We start from the raw sequence: 18578 nt of genomic DNA, 5'->3' as shown, positions 1-18578 counted from the left end.
CCCCTCAGCCTGGCCTACTTCCTGAGAGGATACATCCTGTAACAGTAAAGTCTCTCCCTGAGACTCCAAAGAAACACCTGGCAAAACCTCCGGCTCCACTGAGCCTTCTAAAGAACCGACGTCTGGGACTGTCGGTTCCTCCATTCTAGGCTTTGCTGCTTTATCTTTGCGTTTTTAGCGAAGCGCGGGAGCATCCGGCGGCATTTTATAATTACAACGCTTCCCAAACACTAACCTGGCACAGTCTAACCTTCTCTTAATAGTGCGTTTGTTAAATCTAGCACAAGAGCGGCATCCAACAACGTCGTGCTCAGGCCCTAAACAAGGTATACACAAAGTATGGTAATCCCTATGAGGTATCTGTTTCCCACAAGAAATACAGTTATTCACTTTTTCTGACATCCGGTTAAATACTGAGGCAAGAAAAAACCAAAATATTCCCCAGCGGGGTACCAGCCAACTTTGATTCGGTCTGAAACTCTGACTTCAGAAACTTTCAGAACGCCAACCTGCACTCGCAAAATTGCTTCTGCATCGGACCATGCGGCAAAAAAGACTGAGGATATGACGTCGGTCATGCGCATTAGTACCCTGATGTACTGACGTCAGTCTAATGCGCCCTGACCGACGTCAGCCATATACTTTGGTATTCGGGCCGACTGGACAGCGGACTACCCAATAGTTAGGACTGCAGCAATGTGGAATGAAGAACATCTACCAGTAGTAATAGTTTTAACTACTCTGAGCAACAGAAAATTAAAAGAAGTTATGTACTCACCATCTGAGGAGTTAGACTTTGTCATCAACCTGTGGGTTGTCGGATCCGGACCGGATCTGAGACGGCAGTTTCACCAGCATCTGATCTGAGCTCCAAGCTCCTCCCCTTACTCATAATACCCCTCAATCTCATTCCTTCCCTCAGATCGAGTTTGATACACCCCTCACATGAACCCAATCCAAAAACCTTCACAAACAAAGAATAACAGGAGAGCTGCAAAGGCGCTCTCTCCTGTCTGCCAATGCAGAAAGCACCAAGAGAAGGTCAGGGGTAAGGAGGGAGGGATGGTTGATGACAAATGAAGTCTAACTATTCAGATGGAAAGTTATGGTGAGTACATAACTTCTTTATCATAAGTAGTTAACTTCATTTGATCATCAGCCTGTGGGACAGAGTCCTCAGCTACCAAAACCTTGGGTGGCCCTCATGAAAGGATATTTTGGAGCACCACAGTGCCAAAGGATGCTCTCTCTCTGGAAGCCATATTCAATTTATATTGAGAAATAAAGGTGTGAAATGAGGACCAAGTAGCCACCGAACAAATATCGTCCAAAGACACTCTAGACCAAACGGCAGCTGAGGTAGCCATGGACCCGGTAGAATGGGCATTTACCCTAGCCGGAAGAGACATACCTTTATCTTTGTAAACCTGAAGGATGCAAAGGCAAATCAATCTGGCAATAGTTACCTTAGAAATCAGTGTGCCCAGAAAGGGCGTAGCAAAGGACACAAACAACTGGTCAGACTTGCGATGGGCTTTAGTTCTGTGTAAGTAGAAAGGTAACTGTCTATGCACGTCTAACAAATGCAATTTATATTCATCCCTGTTCTAAAAATTTGGAAAGAAGACAGGTAAATTGACTGATTGATTGATATTTGTTTCCAAGGCCACTTTAGGCAGAAAGGAAGGATTAGTACGAAGTGAATCCCTGTCTTTATCTTTTTCTTTCAGCTTTTCCAGGTTAGGGGTCGCCACAGCAGATCACTATCCGCTCATGATTGGCAGTGGAGTTTTACAGTGTCGAGTTGCCAGCCCGACGCCCAACCTTCCACAGAAGGCGCACACATGCACGCACTCACACCTAGGGCCAATTCAGTGTGTCCAATCCACCTACAGCACGTCTTTGGGATGTGGGAGGAAACATTGAAAATATCACTAGACTATTTTCTTTTCTAGTAACTAACTTATGTGTATCTATTTCATTATGTAAATTGTGATTTAAAAAACAAAAACAAATAGGAATCTGTTACCACCTCTTGGTTAAATGAAAAATCATATATGGAGATTTTACAGATAATGCCTGGAGTTCTGACACTCTCCTAGCCAAGATAATAGCCACTAAAAAAGCAGTCTTCCAGGATAAAAATTTCAAGTCCAAAGAAGCAGCAGGCTCAAAGAGTGGAGCAACCAAAGCTTGTAAAACTAGGGTAAGGTCCCAAGGAGGGGTAGGATCTTTAATCGGTGGTCTTAAAAGAAAGGTACCTTTAATAAAGGTTTTGCAAAGTTTAGAGGAAGCTAAAGAAGCCATGTTTCTCACCTACATGGAAATTGGAAATTGCTGCCAGCTGAACTTTCACTGTAGATGAGCTAGCACCGTGCTGAAAAATGTATGTCAAAAACTCAAGAACCGCTGGAATAGGTGCTGTGAAAGAGTCCAAATCTCTGAGAAGCCCAGATAGAAAAACACTTCAATTTGCTATGGTATATTTTTCTGGTGGACAATTTATGAGCTGCCACCAGAATAGTCTTGACTGGGGAAGACCGACTGGGAGTCCTAGCAATCAAGGGAACTGGAGCAGCCAAGCCGCAATCTTCAGACTGCCCAGGTCTGGATGAGGGACCCTGAAGAGGTGCAAAATGAGATCCGGTACCGGATCTAAGGAGGAACTATCAATTGAGACCAAAGACAGGGAAACCAGATTTGGTGAGGTCAGAATGGGGCAATGAGGATGACTCTGCTCCCCAACTGGCAAGCCTTCTGGAAAAATTTTGCCATGAGAGGTAAAGGGGGATAAAAGAAGCAGCAAAATCCACAGACAGGAACCCAAACCAGCGAAAACACTTAAAAGTCTTTACTGAATGGCCAAAGCAGAATAAAACAAGTGCTTTCGCTCGGTGAAATACTGAGCTTTTTTAAGATAACAATACATTGCAGTTAGCTTGAATAAATACTGAACTTAAAACACGTGATTAAATAAATTGAACAATTTACATAATTAATGAAAATCAACTCTATTAAACAATCAATTAAGTAAAATTCTTGATCAGTGTTTTTTAAAACAACGTGTTGTGCACTAAAATTCACTAAAAAAATAAATAAATACAACTGTTCGTAACACCCTGTGGGTTATTCTTGGTTGCTTTGAGCACTAAATACTAAAATCACTTATGCAGAAAAATTTTTTAATAGAAAATTAAAACATTCTAAATATTATTGTATCTCAAATAAATATGTGCATATAAAACCATTCAATGCGTATGCTCCTACAGCCTCAGTCGATTCTAGCATAATGAATAATAAAATGAAATAAAATAATATAATATAATATAATATACTGTAATGGTGTTATAGCTTATTTGGCAGCTTAGGTTAGATGCTGGTAAACCACCTGGCCTCAATGATAATATTAATATTAGTAGCATCCTCAAACTGAGGACAGCCCGGTTATAACACCATTACAGTATATTATATATTTATTTGAGATACAATAATATTTAGAATGTTTTAATTTTCTATTAAAAAAATTTTCTTCATAAGTGATTTTAGTATTTAGTGCTCAAAGCGACCAAGAATAACCCACAGGGTGTTAGGAACAGTTGTATTTATTTTTTTAGTGAATTTTAGTGCAAAACACGTTGTTTTAAAAAACACTGATCAAAAATTTTACTTAATTGATTGTTTAATAGAGTTGATTTTCATTAATTATGTAAATTGTTCAATTTATTTAATCACGTGTTTTAAGTTCAGTATTTATTCAAGCTAACTGCAATGTATTATCTTGAAAAAGCTCGGTATTTCACCGAGCGAAAGCGCCAGACTGCCCTATTTGTACGGGGTTCAATCCCAGGGCCCTAAATGATTGAAGGGCAAAGTTAATCCTCAAGGGACTTTTCCCTGCTACAAAGGCGGCTGCCTCTTTTTCTTCTTGTGTGGTCACAGCCATGACTGAACCTTCAGCTTTCAGCCACTGTCTCCTCCTCTCCCTCCCAGGCTGGGATTCAACCTCCTGGACAGAGGCATGTGGATAGGGAGTCAAAAAGAGAGAGGAGCAAAGACAGAGAGAGAGAGAGAGAGAGACAAAGGGAGGAAGAGATCTCTGGACCTGTCAGATCCATTGGGTCCTCCCCCTAAACAGACATCTTTTTCCAGGCCAGCTTCTCCCCACTGGGGACAACTTATGGCCAACACACTATGCATTTTCTAAAGACCAGCTTGGCCTGCTAATCTGCTATACCAACACAGAAAGTACGATGTACCAAAAAGTTTAAACTAAAAAGGTTTAAACTAAACTACCCAACCGCAACACTCACACACACTCGCAAGGCGGGGTAAGGGAGATAAGGTCTGTTCTATCTACAACACAGAAAACAACCTTTTTATTTTTTTTTTTGAACGGAACACGATGCAAAACGAGGGAAGGGATGGCAAGGAACTGTAAGAAACCTACCTACACTAACAGCAACTCAAACACCCACAAAAACAGTAGAAAAAGTGCATAACACGCCTGGAGCTCTAGACCACGCTACTTGGCAAAGCCGCGGCAAATGAGATCTGAGGGAAGGAAGGAGATGGAGGGGTATTATGGGTAAGGGGAGGAGCTTGGAGCTCAGATTAGATGCTGGTGAAACTGCCATCTCAGATCCGGTCCAGATCAGACAACCCACAAGTTGATGACAAATGAAGTTAACTACTTTAGATACCCTGATTGCTGGCAGGGTAAAGGAAAGAAAAGGATAAACAAATAACTGCAATTAATCTGGTATAAAGCCAACCTCACAAACTTGGTCCTTTTTCAATAATTTCACCCCAACTTCAAATGCAGTCACTTACTCGAGCATTTCGTGACTGTAACTGCTGTAATTAACAGAACAAACATTTCCTAAACCGAATAAAGATTGCATGCTCATTTTGTAATGCTGGTTTTTGAGCCCGTTAGAACAACCCACCATTTCAGTTAATGAATTCTAATACTGGCATAATGATATAACGGACTTAATATACTGAAATTTATCTAAGTTATGATGAGCTTGACATTAATCTAGGAAATACAGCCTTGTTAGTTTGGCAACTTAGTATTTTAATATAAAACTTAACACAGTTTTTGTATGTCAGAATATCCCCTACACTTCAAAATACAGTTCTACATTCAAAGCACATTACCTTTCAAGCCAATTAACTATTTTACCACATAAAGTCTGCCAACAATCTGAAACAAACAAAGTTATGACCATATGTTTAAATTTGTTCTTACAAACTCACAATGTCTGTAACTTCTGTTACTGGCTACAATGTTTCAATGCAATTTTTATTTATTTTTATTTATTTTACATTTGTTTACTGGGATAGTCTGACTGGATACATGTCCATTTTCAGCAGAGGCCCGGGGAGATAAGCTCCAAATAGACAAACTTACACAGATTACACAAAAAGTTGGATAACATTAGAAAATATAAAATATAAAACAAAGTGATTATGTACAATGGGTTAGTAGTGTTCCCTAGCAGGGACTCAATTCTCATGGACAGACAATTAATAGCAAGAGACGTCAGACTGGACATACAGCTTAGTGACATAGTTGCATGTTATAATATTTACAGATTATGCTTTCAGTTTATAACTTAATCAGGGTTGGTACATGGGCAAAGACAGGTCACTTTGAGATACTGTTTGAGGTTTTTTTTTTTTTTTTAAGAGACTTTTGGAGGATTGTAGGGTTATATAGTCTGGCAACAAATTGCAGGTTATACCAAGTTGGCAAACAGGGATTCACCAGCCAAGTTATTAGCTTTGTGGGTTTGGACCAGTAGTTTGTTGGCTGACCATAGGGATCTCAGGTTGCCATATGGCTTAATATTTATAAGTGAGGGGGTATCCCTCAGGGTGGTACAGAATTTTGTGCGCTATTTAGAGCTGATTGAATTGAATTAAGTTGGGCAGTTCTAGCCACTCTAGTTGTTTCAGGTTCTGACAGTGGTAAGTTCTACAGGTGGACCCTGTGGTGAATCTGGCAATATGGTTGTAGCTATGAGACAGCTTACCTAGTTAGGATTTGTTGAGGTTTAAGAGTACAGGTGAGGCATATAAAAGAGTAGAGTGTAGGTGTGACCGGGCGATTGCAGTCCTAGCCAGTGGGGTTAAAAATGTCTTGTTTCTATACAGTGATCCAAGCTTCTTATTGATGGTCTGTATGATTTTTTGTTGACCTGTAGATCAAATTTGAGATTGTCTATGATAACCCCTAGAAATTTGGTGCGTTGATCTGGGGAGATAGTGGTACCATTGTTAGACGTGACAGAGAATGAAAGTGTGGCAGATCTACTAGTGGGGGTTGAAGAGTAGAAGTTTAGTTTTATTGGGGTTCAGCAGTAGGCGTTGGTTGGTGAGTCAGTTCTCAATAGTGTTAAATGTATTTTGGGTTAGGATTTGCAGTTCGGAAGGGGAGGTGGCTGAGCAGATCAGAGTGGAATCATCTGCATACTGAATACAGGCAGCTTTAGGGATAGCAGTGTGAAGGTTGCTGATGAAAATAGAGAAGAGTAAGTGGACCTAGTATGGAGCCTTGAGGGACACCAAGTGTGAGAGGTAGCTAGCTGGAGAGTTTGCCCTGCCACAGTACCGCCTGTTGTCTACCAGTCAGGTAGGACTGGAACCACTGGATTGCGTGCTTATTGAGGAAAACAGATTTTAGAGAAAGAATGAGAAGTTCACGGTTGACCATGTCAAAGGCGTTTGATAGGTCAAGAAAGAGGGTGGAGGATAGCCTATTGTCATTCCTATTTTGGTTTATGGCATTAGTAAAGGAAAGGAGGGTTGAGGTAGTGCTGTGGTATGGCCTGAAACCATGCTGGGAGCTGGATAGTAAGCTATTCTGTGAAAGGTATTGCATTAGTTGCTTGTGTACACATTTCTCCATTATTTTGGCTAGTGGGGAAAGAATGGCAATGGGTCTATATAGTTAGATATGTCTGCAGAACTACCACTTTTATGGAGTGGGATGATGTGGGATATTTTCCAGAGGGAGGGGATAGCGCTTTCGGATCATGTTCTGTTGATAAGGATAGATATGGGATATGCAATGGCATCTGCAGCTATTTGTAGGTACTCTGCAGGGAGGAGGTCAGCAGCGAGGGTGGTAGGTTTTAATTTTTTTTTATAAGTGTTTTGATAAAACTAGTGGATATTGGTTGGAAGCTAAATTGGAGGTGATTAGTGGGTAGATGAGGGGTGTGGTTTAAGTTAGTCGGGGTTAGTTGATTTGCTACAGATTGGATTGTTTCAGTGAAAAAGTTATAAGCGTCAGCTATGGTCTTTGGGGAATTATGGGTGTGGTTAGCCAGGGTTCGGGTGGTAGAATGACCTGGATGAAGTAGTTGATTTAAGCCTGCCCAGAACATTTGAGGGTTGTTTTGGTGTTTTTGTAGATTTTCGTTCAAGCTTTTTTTTTATCTAGTAAAATAGATTTTTTTGCATCATTCCTGAGTTGACGATATTTTAGATGGTCAAGTGGGGCTTTAGTTGTTCTCCAGCTGGCCCAGGCTCTGTTTCTAGTTTTGATTTTACATTTGGTATCTTTTGTGAACTATGGTGATGTGTTTGATCTAGATTTTATTGTACGTGCTGCAGCTTGGGAATCAGGGATACTTAGGAATTTAGTGTTAAAGTGAGCTATAGCCTCTTCTAATGGTAGATTTTTTTTAGTTTTGACCAGTCAACTGCTTTTAGTTCATTTAGGAATACAGCAGTGTCAAAGTGTATTCTCTTACCATCTCACAAATGCAAAGTGAGACGTCTAAAGACAAGCAAATAACAAAAAACACCACCTTCCAGGTCACATTAGTGATACCTGGCCTATGTCCCCTACCCCCACCTCAAATACGTTGAACAAAAACTTCCACATCTTCTCTAGGTTCACAAAATACTGTGCCCATTAGTTTGTTTTGCTCTGTCCCAGCAGTGACACAGAGATCACAGGTCTAGATTTCTCTTGAACAGAGTCAGCGAGGGTGCTGCTCACATGGACCGGGATTTTTTTTTCACAGCATAGGTTTTGGTGGATTTGGATTTTTGAGGGTGAGCAATGTCCAATAATCCGGACATGGATGGCCTTGTACATGTCAGCACATGTGAGCAAATAGAGCTGAGTTTTCAATCTGGCAGCAGCATACAGCTTTTTTATCCCTGATGTCGGGTGAGATACATCCCGATGGGGGCATTGTACTCATCATTGGTCTCTGATAAGAAGAGTAGGGGGAACAATGACTCACTAGATCTGGATGTATCCTTCATGATCAGGTGGCAATGTGTAAGGTCTTTTCTTTACCACTAGCAATGTGAGTGTGGGTCCCCAGGTCCCTGATAACCTCTTCTGTGCTTTGGTGGATTGCCATATGTAGTTTTTGGCATTTAACTTCAGGCCATGGTTCTGGCACCAGCTATCTGTTTCCGTGGTCCTTCTGAAGGGATATCCGTGTCTGTATGGACTGCCTTTCCCCATCACTGGGGTTGTGTCCAATGTCTGCAAGTCCCCTAAGTTCAAAAATGAGATCTTCCCTGATCCTCCCTCCATAGCTTTGCAGACTAGACTTGTTACACAGCCGGGGACACCATCGTCCCATTGATGCTGTGGAGATGTCCCGGAGGCTACCCTGGGCTGGGATAGTTATCTCAGTTTTAGGGGGGAGGAGGGGGGTGAAGTATGCACTGAACCTGTCTGCCAGTATGTTGGCAATGTCTGTGGGTTCAGTGACAGGTTCCTAACATAGCTGAAAAAGCCCTTATGATTGTCCTTTGAATCCATGGCAATTTTTCTCTCAAAATTCCTTATTTTTACTAATAATGATCAGGGGTGACTTCTTTTATGGATTTTGTTCTATCATGTAATAGCTTTCTCCTCTTATTGTAAAGTTTGTTAATGGCTGGGGTCCACCAGACTAAAGAGTCTTGGTTTTATTTGGGATTGCCTGATCCATGCAGTCCTGGAGGTGTTCAAGGATACCACACCAGTCTTGAGTAGTGTGAAGTTTGTTTGTCCCCATGTTTGTGACAATGAGATCTAGTATATTTTCTTGTTCCATGGCATTTGAATTTATGAACTCCAGGAACCGTGGGCTAGAAAGTTAGGGCTTGAGTAATGTTCCCAGTCTATATTCGGGTAGTTGAAGTCACCCAATATGATGGTGTTTGGAGATACATTTATATCCTCCAGTGTCTTCAGGAAGGCCACCTGGATGGTTTCGAGCTTAGATGCGTTGCCACCACACTGGGAGGTGTGGTATCCTTTATGAATATGGAAAACCTAATAGTGCCGGGTGCTTCAGGAGCCCTTGAACCAGGTTTCAGTTACAGCACAGACATCGATGTTCTCCATACTGAGAAGGGCCTCGAGTGCGTGCATTTTGATTTTTTAGACTGGCATTGATTGAATTACCCTCAGTTTCTTCCCAGCCTTAGCCAATATCCGGAATCCCAGGGGTGACAGTGCAAGCCGCCCCCCTTAAGCAGCTCGCTTGTCAAGCAATGTCATCCCAGGTTGAATGACACCAGACATTAAGCCAATTGTTAAAGCTGATCATCTTGTCTCTATATTATGGCATCATTCTTGGTGAAGGAAGGATACTGCTCAGGGTTATGTCTCTTTTCATGTAGTCCACACCAGCATGGACAATGACTGTGTCATATTTGTACTTGCCGTGGAGTGACCCGAGTGCTTGTGTTATGTGGCGGATTCTAGCCCCCGATAGGCAGCTTACTGTGACCCTCTCCTTGTTCAGCCTGGTGAGTGGGACGTCAGTGTGTCTGACTATGGAGTCACCTATGACAAGTATGTTTGGTGTTGTATTTGGCCTTAAGGGCTGTGACTGCTTTGCACACTGCTTTTGTGGTTTATGTGTTGCTTGTGGGGTGTCTTGAGGTAGCAGTTGTTTGGGTGTCTGCTTTGGAGGCCTCTGCTGTTTAGGTAAATTTTACTCAGAGCCTCCAGTATGTCTTTGTGTGTTTATGTGTTTGATTCAGTGGAGTGGTAGCATTATGTGAGGCTGGTTTTGTGGTGTGTGTAGTTGCCTTCTCCTCCTGTCTGGTCTTGCCAGTCCTGAGTTGAGAGAGCTCAGCCTCCAGTTTGGCTAAATAGCAGCATCTCTAGTATTTGTGTTATGTGGGAGGAGGAGAGGGTTGTCTGTGTACATGAGGCAGTTATAACATTGCCTCAAGATTCCCAGATTCACCAGCTGGACCGGAGAGAAGATTGACAACTGACCTTTGGACATGCTAGAATAATATTGGGAATTCCTTAATTGAAAACAAGGGCCAGTGGGAGTGAGAGTGTAGTGCTTTTAATTTTTAGTGCTGACTTATATAATTGCTTTAGTGAGCAAGTGCCAGGTAACTTGAGAACAGTAACTTTCTTTCAAGTGAAACAAGGAAATAAGTACAGTAAGCAATGCAGATATCACTAGTGATCCACAGAAGTTGCTGATAGGTGGAATTAGCTTCCAGGGAAATAACAAGCAAACAAACAACAAGCATATAAACAAAGCTAGATTCAGCAGGCCTGGATCTAGTCTATGCTAGAGCAAACAAGGTGATCACCTAAACATTCAAAAGCATTGCTAGCACTGTTAACACCACTACAAGTGGAGTGTGTGTGCAAGCACTCAAGTGACATAACCCTTTCCACTTTAAAGGCTTCAATTATAGCTCAGTGATGGAACAATGAAATAACATTTTAAAGTGCTGCAACTTAAAAATACAGCACACTGACAATTTTCATAATTTTGCACAAAACATTCAATACTGAAGTGTTACATCATAGAACAAGTGCTGCAAGTTGTCACATACTATCCATGCACTAGAAGTGACTTTCATTAAAGGCTGTTTTTGTGTCTACATAAAATTTGTGAACCCAAGGCAGATCCTGAAAGAAGGCTACACCCTTTAGGAATGTTGCAGATAAAGCATCTCCAAGTGACTGGGAAATTTAAAAAAAAAAACAATCACTTTAGAACACAACACTTCACCTGACTTACCTGAGAGGAAGTGGAGAAGAGACTGGTTGACAAAGAAAGATGTTATCGTATGGAGACATCTAAAAATGAGATAGTTTTGCTTTAGTACCTTTACTTGAACCCTCAGACCAAAACAAACTATTATAGTAAACGAGAAGCAAACATTTTTCAATTTTGTTCAAGCCATAGTACAGTTTAAAAAAAATTGACAGTACAAAGCGATGCAAACATAAAAGCAAAATCCTGGTCAACATCCTTCATCCAGAGGATGCCTGCCTCAGCTGTCAACAGAGTTATTAACTGACAGAGGAAAAAAGTACATAAGAGCACATCACAGAAGAATGAGCATACTTACTGTATTTTTTTCTTTTCGTGTGCATCTTTACCCACTATAACTTACAAACTACTTCTTAGCACAATAATTCACAGGTTTACAAAGATGTAGCTGCATAAAGCTGGCATTACAGAAGGAATGGCAATATGTCACAGCCATTCAAGATGTGATCAAGTCCCTACAACATGAAGGGAGTTTTTATCTGGTTTAGCTCTGTGTTTTAACACTTGCAGGAAGATTAATTTAAAACAAAGGTAGGAATTTGGCAGGAAAGATAAAAGAGAAGTTTAAAGAAAATTTACGGATGAGATAACTTATTTGGTACAATGACTTGCAAACAGTGTGCTTCTCATACTCCAGGGGTCGATTACCTCAGTCTTACATATGCTTAATATGAAACTCTGGGCAAGTCAATTATTGAGATGGGACGCAGATTTTTTTTCCAAGACAAATACTAGTAAATCACATTTTTGACAGTCTGAGAATCGAAGAACCATCAACTCAAATTGACAATGGACAAGCTAAACAAATTAAGAAGGGAGCAAGAACTCCAAACGATCCACGTTGGTACCATGAAACCAAAAGAAAGTTTATTAATGTAAAGCACTTTTCGTCCAGTTGATAGTGGGACTTCTTCAGACATCCACTCTACAATGAACTACTGCTTAAAACAGATATTGTAAAAAAAAAAAAAAAAAAAAAGCATATACTCCCAACCACCAATCAACAGCCTAGAACAATAATTAATTAATCAATCAGCATTCTTTTAAAACAGTATCAATTAAAGCAGGTATTAATTTACCACAAAATACCCAACAGTGCAACATACAATATTATCTAAACTCTACAATACCTAGCCTAAATGCATGGAAATATACTTAATTTACTTTAAAGGTATATATATATATATATATATATATATATATATATATATATATATATATATGGGTCTATATGACTTGGTCGACAGTTCAAATGGTCGACTGTTTATTTGGTCAACAGTTCATTTGATCGACAAGCATTTTAGGTGGGGGGCTTCGCCCCTAACTATATATATCAACTCCAGGGTCGCACAACATTGGGGTAGGGGGCAAATGCTTGTCGATCAAATGAACTGTCGACCAAATAAACAGTCGACCATTTGAAAAGTCGACCAAGTCATATAGACCCATATATATATATATATATATATATATATATATATATATATATATTTATAAATATAAAAATCTCATGTTAATAACAAAACCTTAAAAGTTAAAGTTTAAAAATCACTACTCTAATGTATGTCCTTAGTTACAATATTAATAATATTAATAATAATATTAATAATAGTAAGAATACTTATAACTTATTGTAAAAATTCATGATTACATTACTTATATTATACAGAATAAGAACTTGAAACAAAAGACTTATAACGTCTATGGGAGAAAAACCTACTCCACATCTTTGTCATATGGGTCAGGTTCCAAATACTATCGCAAGAGGCTTTTTAACTTCAAAATACACCCAATAGAATACACCTCATTCAGGCCAGTATGGTAACAATCCCTGGTACGCAACTGCCAGACTAGTTCCGATTTCTCCAAGAGTAGGGAATTTGGCCCCCCTCTTATGTCAGGCAGAATACAATCAATTGCTCTAAATTTAAATTAGTGGTTTGGGCACTCACCAATGTGCCTAGCCAATGCATTTTCTTGCTTATTTTTCCGGATGTTATAAAAAAGTGTTCATATACCCTCTCTTTGAATTTCCTATCGGTTTTACCGATATAAAGGGCTGGGCATGCTTGACATTGGGCCAAATAAACCACTCCCTTCGAATTGCAATTGAATCTTTACTTAGACTTGAAGTTAACCCCATTAATGGAAAAACTCTGACTTATGTCGATGTAAGGGCAATAGGAACACAACACATTTATACATACCCTTCTTGTTGCCAAAATTACCCATTTCTCCTTTGGTGGCTTGCAATAATTGTTTTAAGTTCCTCCCTCGTTTAAACACCACTTTAGGTGGGTTATAAAATTTACTAACTAGGCTATGATCGGACTTAAGTCCCAATTCTTTTTAATTATGTCCATTATACAATAGGCATCCATACTAAATACTGTAATAAAACTAGGTACATTTACTAGATTCTTTTCATTATTACAACATTCTAAATTAGCACCTTGTCCTTCATATAACAGTGTTCTATTGCCAAAATAGGTTGCTAAAACCCACAACCTCTTCTCTTTAACCTCATTCATTAGATCTTTCACAAGTGGTTCAAGGTAACCTCTTTTGAAGAACATTTCCCCTAGTTTGTCACATTCCAGAAGAAATTCCATATCCTGGGAAACCATTCATGTTGCCCTCACCAGATGGCCCTTAACCACAGATCACTTCTGGGATAAGGGATGACAACTGCTAAAATGAGGAAAGGCATTTGAATAGGTTTCCTTTCTAAAAATTCTGGCTGTGTAACAATTATTGATGAAATCCTTCCTCAAATCGACATCAAGATAAGCTATTATATCTGTGCTGAACGTATGCGTAAATTTAAAAACACAGGTTGTATTAAAAAAAATATTACACCAATTTACAAGCATCATCTTCATTCCCATCTATAAGCATAAAGATGTCGTCCAAGAACAGTGTATAAAATCTAATCTGACTTGCAATTTGTGGAACCTTATTCACATATTCATTTTCCCAGTATGCCATTACTAGATTTGAAAAGCTAGCTCCACAGGGGGAGCCCATTGCCACACCAACTTTTTGTAAAGAAAACTTATTAAAATTTATAAAGTTGTTGGACAAAATAATATCCAACAACTCTTCCAACAAACAAATTTCAGTTCTAAGAGCTCCTAACCCACGCAATAAGAGTCTGACACACTCTATACCCTCCATGTGTGGAATCGATGAATACTCTTGGAGAAATCGGAACTAGCCTGGCAGTTGCGTACCAGGGATTGTTACCATCCTGGCCTGAGTGAGGTGTATTCTATTGGGGGTATTTTGAAGTTAAAAAGCCTCTTGCGATAGTATTTGGAACATGACCCATAGGACAAATATGTGGAGTAGGTTTTTCTCCCATAGACATTACAAGTCTTTTGTTTCAAGTTCTTATTCTGTATAATCTAAGTAATGTAATCATGAATTTTTAGAATAAAAGTTATACGTATTATTATTATTAATATTTTATCTAAGGACATACATTAGAGTAGTGATTTTTAAACTTTAAACACTTAAGGTTTTGTGATTAATATATATATATATATATATATATATATATATATATATATATATATATATATATATATATATATATAAACCTTTAAAGTAAATCAAGTATATTGTCATGCATTTAGTTTAGGTACTGTAGAGTTTAGATAATATTGTACAACAGAAACAAAAAGATTCACTGAGCTCACCACCAAAGGCAGTATGCGTGAAAACCAAGTAAATGTAGAAAGCAAACCTGCTGCTGCCACCCAAGCTGAAGTAAAATGATTGAAATTGTTAAAATCAGTTCCTTTATTAACAAAATAAAATGTAATCCTGCTGCTGCTCTCTGGATAAGCGCTTTCGGTTGTTAAACCTTTATCAAATCCTAAAGAAAAGAGCAGCTACCTTTCATTTAAAAAGAGCTTCCTGCAGCTCATTCATTCAATCAACCAATAAAGTTTTGGTGTATGGACACACCTCTCATTCAGAGTGCATGTTCTATTTACTTAGTGTTAGCTAAATGCTTGTGGAGTTTTTGAAGTGAAATAACACAGGATTAATGCATGTGCATTATTTCTTTAGAGCCCTTACTTTCAATTTAATTTAATCCAGGTTTCTGGTCTAAGGTTCATAATCCATTCTGTTTCCTCAGTTTTGGTATAGATGGCCAGATCCCCTCCTTGTATTGTTTCTACTAGCCTGCTTACGACCATAAATTTAAAAGTGTGGTCTCCATTAACTTTAATATGACCATATAGAGCATTCGTATTTACTTGATTTGTAATGTACTGACAGTGTCTCAAGGATACGCTCCTTGAACATTCTATTTGTTTTCCCCACATAGAAGGCTGTTTCAAAAGCTTCATCTTTAGTGCATAATTTTGATGTACGTTTCACTTGATTCTCCCCTATATTTTTAAAAATATGCTTTGATGCTTACTGGTCCTATGGAGCATGTGATTACGCCATGTTGTCTTCCTGTGCATAGACATATCTATCCCATATACATGATCCAATGTCAGTTGGATATCAAGGAAATTGATAGTAGTATCAGAAAAATTCAATTCAAATCTTAAAAAAGATGTGGTGTTACCCAGGAAAGACTCAAAACTTCTGAGAGAGTGTTCATCGCCTTCCCATAAAATAAAGATGTCATCAACAAAACGTTTATATACAACTATGTTTATTTCCAACTATTGAGGGTATCTGAGCACCATTTTTCCTCCCACTGTGCCAACACTATGTTGACATAACTGTTGGCGCATGGGGTTCCCATGGCCACTCCAGATTTCTGCCAATAATATTCATTCCCATACACGAAGATATTGTTACACAGTATTTCATCTAGAAGACTACATTTCAAGTTTATATTATCATTGATCTTATATTTAAGTCCAAATTGTCTAACTGCTTCTATTCCACATTCGTTTGGTACTGATGTAAAGAGGCTATTAACATCCAGAGTTGCCATTATGGTACCTTCATAGGTTTTCCTCATTGTTGTGCTTTCATAAAGACATTTAAAAAAATCTTCAGAATCTTTCACAACTGTTCTTGCATGTGGTAGTAATCTCAATTCTTCTTCCACATATATAGAAATGGGTTCAGTCACCTGTCCTTCTCCATTGACAACTGGCCTTAAAGGTGGATCCATCAAATTTTTGTGGACCTTGGGTAATCCATTGATGTTGGGTATCTTCAGATGCTGTGTGTAAAAATAATCATACAATTCTTTCCTGATAGTTCTATTCATTAGCTTTTCATAGATGCCATCATTCACATTCACTATTATTTTATTGACATCCTTCTTTGATATTTGTTGATAGATTGCTATATCACTTAGCATTTCCTTCATCTTGTCATATCTTACTGAATCCATCACAATTTCAGCTCCTCCTTAGTCTGCTGCTTTCACCACTATGTCCCTCCTTTGTAGAAGTTAATTCAATGCTAGTCTTTCTTAATAATTTAGATTATAGAAATGTTGTCCTTTTTCTTTCAATCTATATTGTTCTACCTCTTTTTCACAAAGCTGCATGAAAACATCTATAGTGGGATGGCTTAATGGAACAAAGGTGCTGGGTCTTTTGAGTATGATTTTATTTTCATGTTCTTGTGTCTCAGTATTGCCAAAAATATTCCTTAGTGTCAGATTCCTTCCAAAACACCTTATGTCTGTCATGAATTCACTCAAGAGTAATCGTAAGGAGGGTATAAAACTTAATCCTCTCCTTAAAATGTTGATTTCATTCCTACTCAGTTCAAGTCCAGATATATTTAATACCAGCGAATCTACAGTTTCCGTCTTTATACTTTTCTCTTTTTCCTCTCTCTGCTTATTGAGCATGACTGTCGTGCATTCTTCCCTTGTAATAAAAAAGGGAGTGGATGTTGTGAAAGTAAATGCACTGCTACTTCCTTAGGCCTTGTTCCATTACTTTGTTCTGATAGATTAGATACTGTAGATTCAGTAACATTATTAAGAGATACCTCATCTCTTAGATGCATGTGTGTTTCAGGATCTGGAACTTCTGTAATCCCTTCATCTAATTCCTGAACACATTCATTCCTTCTGGCTGTTTCTTATTACTGTTCATGATTCTGTTGTCATACGCTCCAGCCTCCACTATTACTCCAGTTGTTTGCCTTACTTCATTAATCGGTTCAGAAGGTTGTTCCCTTGCTGTAGATGTCTGTTTTTGTCTGTCTGTTGCTGAGAATAAGCCTTTCTGTTCCCTTGGCCATTCAAACAATTTACCCTTCCTGAGGTCATTAAAGTCTCTTGCTAATTTCGCACTTTTAACATTTTTCAATTTGGTATCATAAACCTCTACCTTGTCTTGTAGCTCTCCCAATCTCACCAAGTCATTGTCTGAGAGTTCTATTAATTCAAGTTATTTTTGTTTGGTATCTAATAGCTGAGCTGTTTCATCCTCTTGCGGCTTAAAGAACTCAATTATCAGTTTCATATAGTTGAAGCTGGTTTCAATATTTATTTTTTTTCCATTTGGCTAATAAGTCTGGATAGGTGTTGCCATTTCACATCATTTTACTTCAGTTTGGGTGGCAGCAGCAGGTTTGCTTTCTAGATAATACTGCATGTTGCACTGTTGGGTATTTCATGGTAAATTAATACCTGCTTTAATTGATACTGTTTTAAAAGAATGCTGATTGATTAATTAATTATTTTTCTAGGCTGTTGATTGGTGGTTGGGAGTATATGCTTTTTTACAATATCTGTTTTAAACAGTAGTTCAATGTAGAGTGGTTGCCTGAAGACGTCCCGCTATCAGCGGGATGAAAAGCGGTTTACATTAATAAACTTTCTCTTGGTTTCATGGTACAAACGTGGATCGGTTTGGAGTTCTTGCTGTCTTCTAAATTTGTTTAATTGAAAAATCATAGCATTTTCACAGAATTTGGCAATGCAGGCCACAGAACCAATTCACTACAAGATGTATTATATATAATATTGCCAATATAGCCAGAAAGATACAGATTAAAGTTATAAGATACAGATAAAGTAAAAAAAAAAAAAAAAAAACTGTAATGACCAGAAATTACATTTAAAAATCACTGGTACATAATTCCCAGTTTTCATCTCATCAAAATGGAATTTCATGTTTTTTAAAAAACAAAAATCACCACCCCTGCATGTACTGGGGCAATTGGGAAATCTGATTAGACTCCTCTTGGACCATATGCCCAGTAACTAAGCTATGAACCTATAAAATTATCGTTTGCGATGATTACTCAAGCTTGTGAAAAACAGTAAGTAGAAGGAAGGGAAAAAGAGATTAGCACGAAGACAAATCAGGCATCGATCTATCTGTAAAACTTATCTCTCTGGCAGCTGTGTGGTCCTACCCTCCCCCCCAGGGCAAAAAAATATTTTTAAGTTGGTCCATTTTCTGGAACTCATTCACCTGTTACAAGAAAAAACAAACCTGAAAGTACACATGCCAGGTTGTACATAGTCTCCCAAATGATGGTCAACTCCTCGCTGAGCTGCAGCCACAAAAACAT

At 38.7% G+C, this 18578-nt stretch overlaps 1 protein-coding gene across 2 annotated transcripts in view; it reads right to left on the bottom strand.

Moving 5' to 3' along the window:
- Positions 1-18578, bottom strand: part of DENND4B (DENN domain containing 4B) — a 2518380-nt gene that overhangs the window by 1954970 nt on the left and 544832 nt on the right. For both annotated transcript variants that reach the window (XM_044079736.1, XM_044079737.1), the window contains one exon: positions 11022-11080. In XM_044079736.1, coding sequence (XP_043935671.1) covers positions 11022-11080 — 59 coding nt within the window. The remainder of the gene's footprint in view (positions 1-11021; positions 11081-18578) is intronic.

This window comes from Protopterus annectens, chromosome 8.part0 (assembly GCF_019279795.1).
Source record: "Protopterus annectens isolate FY-2018-M chromosome 8.part0, PAN1.0, whole genome shotgun sequence".
Lineage (NCBI taxonomy): Eukaryota > Metazoa > Chordata > Ceratodontiformes > Protopteridae > Protopterus > Protopterus annectens.
This window is presented reverse-complemented; position numbering and strand designations above follow the sequence as displayed.